The 11,497-nt window shown below is 42.9% G+C and overlaps 1 protein-coding gene across 1 annotated transcript; it reads right to left on the bottom strand.

Moving 5' to 3' along the window:
- Positions 1 to 529: 529 nt before the first annotated feature.
- LOC108785250 (toll-like receptor 5) lies at positions 530 to 2,495 on the bottom strand. The gene has a single exon (XM_018554295.1). It carries the CDS (start codon positions 2,464 to 2,466, stop codon positions 577 to 579), a length of 1,890 nt encoding a protein of 629 aa, XP_018409797.1. The 5' UTR covers positions 2,467 to 2,495; the 3' UTR covers positions 530 to 576.
- Between the last annotated feature and the right edge of the window lie 9,002 nt (positions 2,496 to 11,497).

The raw sequence follows: 11,497 nt of genomic DNA, 5'->3' as shown, positions 1-11,497 counted from the left end.
GTCTAATTGGTGTCCTGTCTGGTTATAGTTCCTATTTGTCTCCAAGCCCTACTCCATAGAAGCTATGACTTCTATACACTGCAGGAATGATGACCAGCAAGCTTGAAACAGCTGCATACAGTTTAGAATAAATTATATTATAATGTTTAGCTGTATATGTGCTATTTACCAGTGGTTCTGGATATACTGTTGAGCGAGAAGCAGAAATACATTTTCTGGCCCTACCCAATATCCTAAAATAATTAATACACATACTCTGCTTCACGCTGGTTCAGTGGAGGGCTTTCTGACTTCTTTAAGCCCATGTCACTGTAATCAATCTATCTATACTTTCAAACTGTAACCTACATAATGTTATGTAGAGGATATTTCCTTGAAATTCTATTTAGTTAAAAGTTAAAACAATTTTTCAATACAGTTCTTACGTGATGGCACCCTGCCCGTGAGAGCTTACAATCTAAAAGCTAAGTATTCCTCTGAACACACGATATTCTTTATCAACTGGGGAAGGACAGTACAGCGTTTATCATTTTCTTCATGCCCGTGGTTATATATATATATATATATAATGTATTTCTAACATTCATTAAAATAGTCCGACAGTGACATCTCCTGAATAGGCGAGGATAACCTAAGACATGTTAGCTCACCACTTGGTCTGACATTCACCGTGACATTAGTTGTCCTCATCCAGTTCCAGAAGTCACTTAGACCACAGGTACATACAGGTGTCACTTGTGACAGATCAAGGGTCTGCAAGGAAGTCAGAGATTGAAAACTAGAAGATGAGAGAGTAACAAGATTGTTGCTTCCTAGATTTAGGGTTTTCAGTTCTTTAAGGCCAGTGAAGAGTTCTCCTTGGATAAGTCTGAGGTTATTTCTAGACAGATCTAGAAAACTGAGGCCCTTTAAACCACTGAACAATTCTTCAGGTATAGAGGTGATTTGATTCTTTGAGAGGCTAAGAATTTCAAGTAACTCTAGATTTGTAAAGATGTCTGAACACTGTCCGGAGTTCCAAATCTGTCCCAGATCATTATCAGACAGATCCAAATAATGAAGCTTAGACTTGCTTATGGATTTGCTAGCAGCAGAACAACAGGAAAGTTTATTACTACTTAATAGCAGGGTTTTCAGAGATTCCAACTCTAGAATATGCCACAAGGACTTCAGATCAGTTAGTCGGTTGCTTGAGAGATCCAGGAAAGTGCAGTTAGGGCAGAAGGCGGTTAGGCCATAGATGTCTGAGATACGGTTTTGTTTAAACAGTACTAGAGTTAAAGCTGGAAGTTTACCTTGAGGTATATTCTGTAAAGCATTGTCCCTTAGGTTCAGGGTTGATAGGGAGGCAAGACCATCCATTGCTCTAAACTGTATAGCTCCAATATTATTTACACTAAGATCCAGGGTTTGAAGAGGGGAAGCCCACAGACTTTCAAAACTGTTGACTGTAATGTCTCCAAGGATATTTGAAGACATATTGAGGCTCACCAGTCCTGTTAGACCTGCAAATGATCCTTTGCTGATGCTGCTAATTTTGCTGAAAGACAGATCAAGGGACAATAGCTCGGAAAAAGCAGAAAATACACCAGGGTTTAGCTGTGACACAAAACTATGGGACAAGTCAAGATGATAAACATTACTGGAGTTGAGACCTTCAAAAGTTTTGTTATCTGGGTTTTTTATATTACTAAATCCAAATCCGCTTCCTAGCACCGCACTATGGCTCATCTTAACATTCTTTACCGGAGTACCTGAAATTGTCCTGAAAAATTGTCCAAACTTCTCTGCACTCCAGCTCATTAATGATATATCTAGGGTGCCCAATGTTATGTTCACAAAAGGGTTAGCGCAAAGGGACGTATTGGACACTTGTAGCGGATTATACGAGAGGTCAAGGAGCTCCAGCCTTCTTCCTTTAAAGTTCTGGAGGTCATTTCCACACAGTTCATGGATTTTGTTGAATTTTAAAATGAGGGTAGAAAAGGACTTCAGCCTTAGAAAACTGGGATCAGGTTGAAGCCTGTGTATGTTGTTATAAGAAAGATCAAGCATTCTCAGAGAGAACAGTTCACTAAATAAACTGGATTCTAAAACAGATTCATCGAGTCCATTAGAGTCTAGAAGAAGGACTTCAAGTTGATACAGACCTTTGAAGGCTTCTGGATGCAGGCTGACGTTGCGGTTACCTCCAAGGTCAAGAGTATTAAGGTTAGGTAGGTTGTAGAAAGCACCTTTCCCTACGTGAAAAGGCCCTTTTATGTTCTGACCCCCCAATGACAGGCCTTGGAGCTTTGGGAGGGTCGGGAAGGAGTCATTTGAAATGGACGAGATATGGTTAAAAGTCAGCAAAAGTACTTGGATGTCTGGAGGAGCAGCGGGAACTGATAACAGACCTTGGGCCTGGCAGGAATAAACAGCACGAGACTGGGCCATAAACATGTTACACTCCGAAGAATCAGACATCAAAACTGTACAAGAAAGAGTGGCAAGCAGCAAGAAGACAGATGGAAGGGCCATGTTACCTGTAACAAGAAAAGAAAAAGAAGCATATTCTTATCATCATCATCATCATTATTATTACTACACAGGCTTTATATAGCGCCAACAGTTTGCACAGCGCTTTACAATATAAGGAAGACATTACAATCACAATATAATTAAAAGCAAGATGCTAAAGACTTGTCTAAAGAAAGCGTTAACTAAGTCAATACAAAATACTGTGCTAAACAGAGAAGGTAAAGCATTGCCATGAGCTGTAGTGCCGTTCACATTGCTGTAACCCATAGCAACCTTACATTTACGTTTATTGTTGTATGGTCAGTGAAAAGATTGTTTGAGTCATTGCTACAGTTTGCTGCAACCTGCATGCCACTTGTATTTAGACAATATTGGGAGTTCAGCTTTCAACTGGCCATTCAAGAATACCTGGTAATCCTGTAATAGAGGTCCTTGTTCAGACACTTCTGTTGTAGGGTGACAACACTCTGTCCCTTTTTCCAAATAAGCTCTCCTGCGTTGTAACTCTTTACATGTGTGACGATGCCAATGCCGTAATGCAGTAATGCGGGCTGAACGAGAGACCACGGCTCAATTCCTCCATCTGTGCTAAACAGCATGGATGGAGGAATCTCCCTTGCCGGGAGTACAGTATTCTGCCTGCGACAGTCAAAATACTCAAACAGTATATTTGTATTTGTGTTTCTTGTAAAACTCATTAAAAAGAATAGCAATGTGTATGTAGATTGTAGAGTGGAAACATCTGGCAAGCTGTCAGCCAAATGTTCCGGTGTATCCCTTTCTGTAAAGGACCTTTCAGAAAGGGTTTTTTTTTGCCTTCCTCTGGATCAACAGGGGGTAGCTGTGGGCATAGCGTTCCGTTTAGGCTTTTCTTCTTTTTAGGAGATTCATATCTCTATAGGTTGAACTTGATGGACTTGTGTCTTTTTTCAACCTGACTAACTATGTAACTTACAACGGGTCTTATGCTAATGACAAATACTTTGATACATACACTTCAGCTATGGGGCTATTTATTTAGGTTACACAGTTAGTCAGGTTGAAAAAAAGACACATGTCCATCGAGTCATAACAGAGATATGAATCTAAAAAAAACCAGAACGTTATGCCCCCAATTACCCACTGTTGTCCCCCCCCCCCCCCTCCCCTATAAAGCATGGTTCAATTTGCTTCAACAGGGGGGGAAAATTCCTTCCTGATCCCATCATAAGGCAATCGGATATTCCCTGGATCAACAATCTCTGGTGCCTATAAGAACTCAATATCCAGTAATATTCTGTGCATTTTAGAATACATCCAGATGTTTTTTGAAACAAGTAACTGAGCTTGCTAGAACTAGTTCTTGGGGGAGTCTATTCCACATTTTCACAGTCCGAACTGTGAAGAATCCTTTCTGTATGCAAAGGTTAAACCTCTTTTCCTCCAGATGAGTGCCCCCCTTGTCCTTTGCAGTGACCTTAACCCCTTCATGACTGAGGTCGGAGCCCGGGAAGCACGGCGGGGGGGTCCGGCGGGGGGGGGGGCGGCCCCTTCTTCGGGACGCAGAAGCGATCTGGCGACAGGTAAGTCGCCAGGATCGCTTCTGTTGTAAAGCCGACAGTCGGCTCTACAAGTTTAAACAGAGTCCCGGCAGCAAAAGTCGCCGGGAGTCTGTTTAAACAGCCCCGATGCTGGCGACGTACACTGTACGTCGTCAGTCACGAAGGGGTTAAAGTGAAAAATTTGGCGCCAAGCTCACTATAGGGACCATTTATGTATTTATACATAATGACCATGTCCCCGCTTGATCACTATATATTTATACATAGTTGACTGCCAGATGACCCCGCTCGGAGCGCCGCCCACCGGAGCAGCAGTGACGCGACGATAGGCGAGGTAAGTAAAAAGAAATGACGCTGACTCGAGTATAAGCCGAGGGGGGCACTTTTCAGCAAAAAAAATGGGCTGAAAATCTCGGCTTATACTCGAGTATATACGGTATGTCCCCACTTAATCACCACTTCTCCAGACAGAACTAATTCTGGTCAGTTAATCTACCCTCATAGCTGAGCTCCTCCATGCCTCTGATCTATTTAGTTGCACTTTCTCCAGTTCCACAACATCCTTTTTGTGAATTGGTGCCCAAAATTGAACTGCATATTCCAGATGAGGTCTTACTAATGCTTTGTACAGGGGCAGGATTATGTCTCTATCTCTGGAGTCTAGACCCCTTTTAATACAAGAAAGTATTTTGCTTCCTTTAGAAACTGCTGCTTGACATGGCATGCTATTATTGAGTCTATGATCTACCAGAACACCCAGATCTTTCTCAATCATTGACTCCCCCCAAACATACTCCCCCTAGAGTGTATGACGCATGCATGTTTTTAGTCCGCAAGTGCAGAACTTTACATTTATCAACATTAAACCTAATTTATTCGCTTACTACTTATGATAACAAAGTGATAAATATATTGGATTTTTGGAATAATTCTCCAATTCAGCTCACTTTCCAGTTCAGCTATGTTGTCCTAGATTGTTTACATCTCCTGCCCTCTCCAAACTCTGAACCCTCTTGTGAATAACCCTGTGAGTCTATGAGGTTGGATAGCACTCCTCTGCCCTCACGATAGGTTCTGGTAGCCCCAGCTTTTTTTAGGGTCCCTCATGGCAGATCAGTTTCTATGCTCCCTGTACAGCACTATTGGGTTTATTTAAATAGTTAAAGCTGTGTAGAGTGACTGGTTGCCATGGGTTACTACATGTCTCACACAATCAGTATTTATTTGTAGGCTATGGTCCTCACATATTAAAGTGTCCATACTAAGACCTGGCTGTGTCACTTAGCTGTCATCAATCAGAATCAAATTTGTCCTGGAAATGAACTGAAATCTTAAGGTTTTATTCTGATGGATGTTTGCTAACATTAAACACTTTGGTGCATGAGCCGCCTTGTGACATGAGCTGACAAAGTAATAAGGATTTGTACTTACTGATCTGTCTCTGCCACAAGACTGTGAAACTGGTGCAGTCTCCAACAACCCGAACTTCCACTGCTGGAGTGTTTTAGTCTCTGCTGATCCTCTATTTAACTATTTGGCAGATGCAACTCGTTAATGAGGAAACAAACTGCTGACGTCAGAGCAGTAAATTCATGTTTGGCAACACAGAGTAGGAAATTCCTAAGGAGATTCCCACACCCTGACCTAAGCCCCATCTACTACTACTACTGCACAAATGTCAATAGGGTTCTCTCTCTAATACATGTGGAGGCACATAAATTCCACACCCTGCTGCCAATTAATACCAAGGATACCAACGTGTTATTGAACAAACAGTACCCCAGCAGCCAGCACTGCTTTATTTCAATTTTTTTACTGGAATTGACTTTGTTCTACAATCCTGGGCAACATCTTGTCAAGTCTCACTGTATGATTAATCTCAGTCCCCAGATACTGCAAATACAAAGGTGAACTGTAGCTTTAAGAATGACCTTGCTTGGATTGGCTTTATCACTTTATAACACTTGATGCTAAAGCTGGCCATGCACCTATAGATTTTCTGCAGATTTTCTATAGTCAGATGGAAAAAGTGCAACAATTCCTCCATCTACACTAAACCTGTGTGGATGGAGGAATCTCCCACTGGGCCAGGCTTCAGTATCTTGCTAGTCGGCCCCGCTGGCTCTCAAAATACCTGAAAAATGCCGGCATCCAATCAGATTGTTCAGGTATTTGGAGAGCCGACTAGCGAGATACTGAAGCTTGGCCCAGCAGGAGATTCCTCCATCCACATCCCTTTGTTTAGCGTAGATGGAGGAATCTGTTGCACTTTTTCCATCTGACCATAGAAAATATGCAGATAATCTATACGCATATGGCCAGCTTTGGAATGAAACATTTAAAGCTGCAGTAACAATGCAGAAGGGCTCATGCTTGTGGCCGTATGAAAATATGGCAACTAGTATGCAGGATCTTGCTGGCAGAAGTGGGCAGCAAGTTCCTACCAAAAAAAGTGTTTTGTGTGCGTTTTGCTTGTAGCACTGTGCAACATTTACATGCATATAGCACAAAGGTGCCCTATTGGTTGCTAGAACGCTAGGCAGCTTGAACTGCCTACTTCCAAGCTATGAAGGATGCTAGGTGGCATGGAGCTGGCTGCTTTCCAAGCAACAAAGGACGTTAAGGGGCTTGAGATTCCTACATCCTAGCAATCCTAGGACCTTAGGTGACTTGAGCCGCTGTGTCCTAGTAATAATGGATTCTATGTGGCTTGAGCTTCCTCAAGGTCCCCACACACCTTACGATAATCGCGGGAAATCCCGCAATCGTACGATTATCGTAAGGCGTGTGGAAGCCGTGCGACAGCTACTACTGTAAGGTCGCACAACTTTAAACTTACGGACATGTTCAAAAACCCGACGAGCATCGTACGATAAAAGCCGTACGGGCCGGTGTGCGCAAGCACACACTGCCCGCTTGGCATTGCGGTAATCGAAAGCCCGCCCCTCAGGGGGCGTGGCTTGCGATCATCGCAAGTACGATATGCCTATACAAGATAGGCAGATCGTAAGTTTTTTGAAGTACCTTACAACCATCGCAAGACAAAACAATGCCTAACAATTATGGACATCCACCTCTGCACACCAGGTCCCCCAGGGCAGGATTTCACCACAAGGCCAACCAAGGCCCAGCCTTGGAGCAGCAGGCAGTAGAGGGGCAGCAGGGGTGTGGAATTCCTATCTCCCAATGCCCGGGACATGCAGTTCCGGGTGCCGGGCGAGTAGTTGTTTGCTACATTTAGCCCTGCTCTGGGCAAGCAGAGCTAAATATGCAGTGGGCAAGCCGCCGCTTGTTTTGTACAAGTGATCCCAGCAATGTCGCCGAGATTACTTGTATGCATCCTGCAGATCTGCCATTCTCTATGCGGGAGTTGGCGGGTAGGGGGGCGCATTGAGGAACCTGGCCTTGGGGCAGCAGAGAGAGTAAATCCAGCCCTGGGGCCGCCATCTTATTTATTTGCGTCATCAGGGGCACTATCTCTTCTGGGTTCTTGCAGCCGCTCCCCCGATGACCTACTGGGGTGCATACACCCAGAATCAGGAAGAGTCAGCTAAAAGGACCAATAAGAACCAGCCAGCTGCCCAATGATGCGTAACAGCACGTACACTGTAGAGCACCCTCTTGGGATGCGTGAGGTCAAAAGATTTTTCACTGTTCCCCGCACATTAGATATTTTTGGGAAATCTAAATAAGTTTGTACAATCAGATTGTAAAATGTATGGCCATCTTAAGCTGTTAAATGTTGGATTGCTAACTGGGGATAGAGTACTGAAAGTTGAGTGCAAAAAACTGTTAGCCAGGAGCAAAACATTTCCTGTAAAGGTTTCTGTACCCCCCTGTGAGGGAAAACATTATGTTACACTGTACTGATGAAAAATAAGTGTAAGTAAGCCCTCAGGGGTCTGTTTATAAAAAAAGTTTGCATAGCTTATTCATCCAGCAAAACTGCAGGTACAATCTTTCTATGCAAGTTGACCAACTGATGTGAGAATGGGGCAAAATAAATGTTATTTTGTAGTCAAATGTTTATAAATAGGTGTATTCCTACAGAACAGATTCAATGGTGATTCATTCACATCATGGCCACTCGGTGGAGCTGAGGACCAAAGTAAATAAATACATGTTAGTATTGAGATACAATGTTACAGTTTTAGAGACCACTAGATGGAATGAGCATGTAAATGTAACCATTGCTACTACAGGGATAGCAATTGTTACATTTACAGGTGAAACTCGAATAATTAGAATATCGTGCAAAGTTCATTTATTTCGCTAATGCAACTTAAAAGGTGAAACTAATATATGAGATAGACTCATTACATGCAAAGCAAGATAATTCAAGCCGTGATTTGTCATAATTGTGATGATTATGGCTTACAGCTCATGAAAACCCCAAGAACCCCAAATCCACAATCTCAGAAAATTAGAATATTACATGCAATCAATAAAACAAGGATTGTACATAGAACAATATCGGACCTCTGAAAAGTACAAGCATGCATATGTACTCAGTACTTGGTTTGTGCCCCTTTTGCAGAACTTACTGCAATTACTTTTGCACGATATTCTAATTATTCGAGTTTCACCTGTATATGTTCACTCTCTCCAGTGTTCTCTTGAATTTCATCTTGTTATCTTTCCAAATGTTATTTTTTGTAAAAACAAAAAGAGAAAAGAGATGGACAGGACACGAAAGTATAAGATACTGTGAAAGAAATACACCAAACCATTTAACTACTGAAATACTAAAGAGTATTTTTTTTTTTTATTAGCGGGTTGAGGAAGCGCCTTGGTAAGAAAACAAAGGGTACATGTGACCACCACACTGGTTCGGCAGAGGGATTTATATGCGTCAAAAGTACATCCTCCTAACACTTCTATCATTACAAACCTTCGGAATTGCTAGACTAGTCACTATTGCATATGTATTGCTACCGTATGTGTATTTATTTTTAAAGCAACAATAACAGTGAGAGAACCAAATATAGCTAAAGAGTACATTGGTACCGGGACCTTAGGAATCAATATCAGGGATGGTTACTGGCCAGACCCTCTACTAAAATCAAAACAATGATACTGTGCAATACAAGAACATGGGAAATGGGTTGACGGTTGAATGTCCTGTACTATCGGTAATGATGTCATGACTTACATAATGATTTCCTCCGTTTAAGTACAGACGAGGGTAAAGCAGGATGTGTGGGAAGGGAAGTAATGTTGTATCTGCAAAGGTCCAACATATGATCTTACACAAAGACAGTACATGACATATAAAACTGTTAGGCAGGAGATGAAGTAACAGACCTTATGTAAACTTTTTAGTGAATAGGAGTAACAGACCATGACATTAGAAAGACCCCATCAGTGTGTGTGTATCCATTAAATGTGCATGAAAAACAGCGGTACAATATAGTCTTATCAGTATCCCAAACAAAGGTGTTACCATGCATTGCGGTGCACTGCAGCACATGTGCATTGGAGTGTCATTACTGCAATGTGCTGCAGAAGAAAAGAATGAACCCAGCCTAACATTTCCCCAGTTTGTGTTTCGCTAACAGTGCTGCAAGTACAGAAAAAGTCCTGTCAGAGATCCTGTGAGCTGCTAACTTTTTGTAGTGAGCTGACAATGCTGTCTGTACTGCACAGAAATCTCAAGAAGTGTCGTCAGCAGTGCCTAAGTTCCCCCATGTTGGACTACAGAACCCTTCCTCCATATGTTAGGGGGAAGAATGGCAGGGGGAAGAATGGCAGGGGAAACATGGGCAAGGCTGGCAACTCTGCTTGAGATATCAGTGTAGTTTTTGGTTTTGCCCAGACATAAACTATAACTGGGGTGGGCAAGCCTGGACCTCCAGCTGTTGTAGAACTACAAGTCTCATGAAGCATTGCAAGACTGACAGTTACAGGCATGACTCCCAGAGGCATGTTGGGATTTGTAGTTAAAGCACAGCTGGAGGGCCGGAGTTGACCACCCCTGAACTATAGTGTTAGGCCCCATTCACACGTGGCTTTAGGCTGCAGCTGGGGATTCCTGCGGCCAAAACCAGCAGAATGTGGTCATTGTGCCCATTCATGTTATTGACAGGCTGACAACGACTGCATCTGTAATCATAGATGGAGGTTCAGGATAGATGATTTTTTCCTGGACAAAATCTGTCTGCATCCAGGGACAATCATCTATCCCGAACTATAGTTAATCATTCTATAAACTATGCTAGCCTGCCATTAACTTGAATGGGCACAGCGGCCGCATCTGTACAGACACAAAGGTGAATTCTGCCGTGAGAATCCATCCCCAGCCGCACGTAATAGCCAGGGGTGTGTCTAGCATTTTTGCCACCTAAGGCGGCTGGCAGGGGGCGTGGTGTTGCTGGATGGTCCACAAACATTGTGTGTGGGGGGGCAGTGCTGGTGGAAAATGACGCCACTAAGAGCCGGGCAGGGAGATGTGGAAGGGCTCTGCAACTCCCCGCCCAGCTCTTAGCAGCGTGGGATGCTCTGGCTGACATCCTGCTGCGTTTATGGCAACCACTGACGTCACTGGTTGCTAGGAGCTCAGCAGGATGCCAGCAAGAGCATCCCAGGTTTCTAAGAGCTGGGCGAAGAGATGTGTATGGCAAAGAGTACGCTCTGGCCGGAAAAGGGGCGGCAGGCACACTGCAAACATTGTGCAGCATGCCACTCTGCCTGCCATCCCCCCACCTGACCCAAATAGATGCCTCCAGAAGCAACAGCCTCAGCTGTCATTATAGGTACAGCCCTGATAATAGCCCCCATGTGAATGCAGCCTTAGGATACTATGAGAAATACGTGAAAACCCAGCTGTTTCTGGCTTCAATACTTTCTAAACCACTGACCTATAACAAGTAAATAGCAGACATAGTCAGACTCAGAACGCAGTAATCTGGACACGTGTTCCAAATCACTGCCTCACTGCCTCTGACTTGAAGCATTAATGCCATTGAATCAGCTTGAGAACCAACATTTCCATAAGTAGAGAGCAGCAATAGCCTCATTTTCTTTAATTAGCAAGCTTGGTTGAGCTGTCTAGAATTTAAATGAGAAATATAATCAGTCAATAAGAATTATTGTAGTCTATGTAGCCATAGACTATGACATTGGAACAAGTGATGCAAGAACTGGATAGTATGTCATCAATAGAATGGCATCTGGCCTAGCTGGATCTTGGACCTGCTTGTTTATGGCCAACTTCACATAATAATAAAGAGAGAACAAACTAAAAGTGATTTTTGGCATTTCCATCAAATGACATTTGCACTGTTGTATATGATCATGCTACAATCCAACCAAGCAAACAAATGTGTTTATTGTTCATCAGCAGTTCCAGCTCCAAACACTCAACATAAAGCAAACCTTAATTTCCTTTTTTCTTTGAACAATATTGCTTCTTCCCCCCTTCAAGAAATCACAGACAC

This window comes from Nanorana parkeri, unplaced genomic scaffold (assembly GCF_000935625.1).
Source record: "Nanorana parkeri isolate BGI_ZX_2015 unplaced genomic scaffold, ASM93562v1 scaffold153, whole genome shotgun sequence".
Lineage (NCBI taxonomy): Eukaryota > Metazoa > Chordata > Amphibia > Anura > Dicroglossidae > Nanorana > Nanorana parkeri.
This window is presented reverse-complemented; position numbering and strand designations above follow the sequence as displayed.

What these genes read in the sequence shown, in the direction of transcription:
- LOC108785250 (XM_018554295.1), bottom strand. Translation starts at nt 2,466, where the DNA reads ATGTCTGATTCTTCGGAGTGTAACATGTTTATGGCCCAGTCTCGTGCT.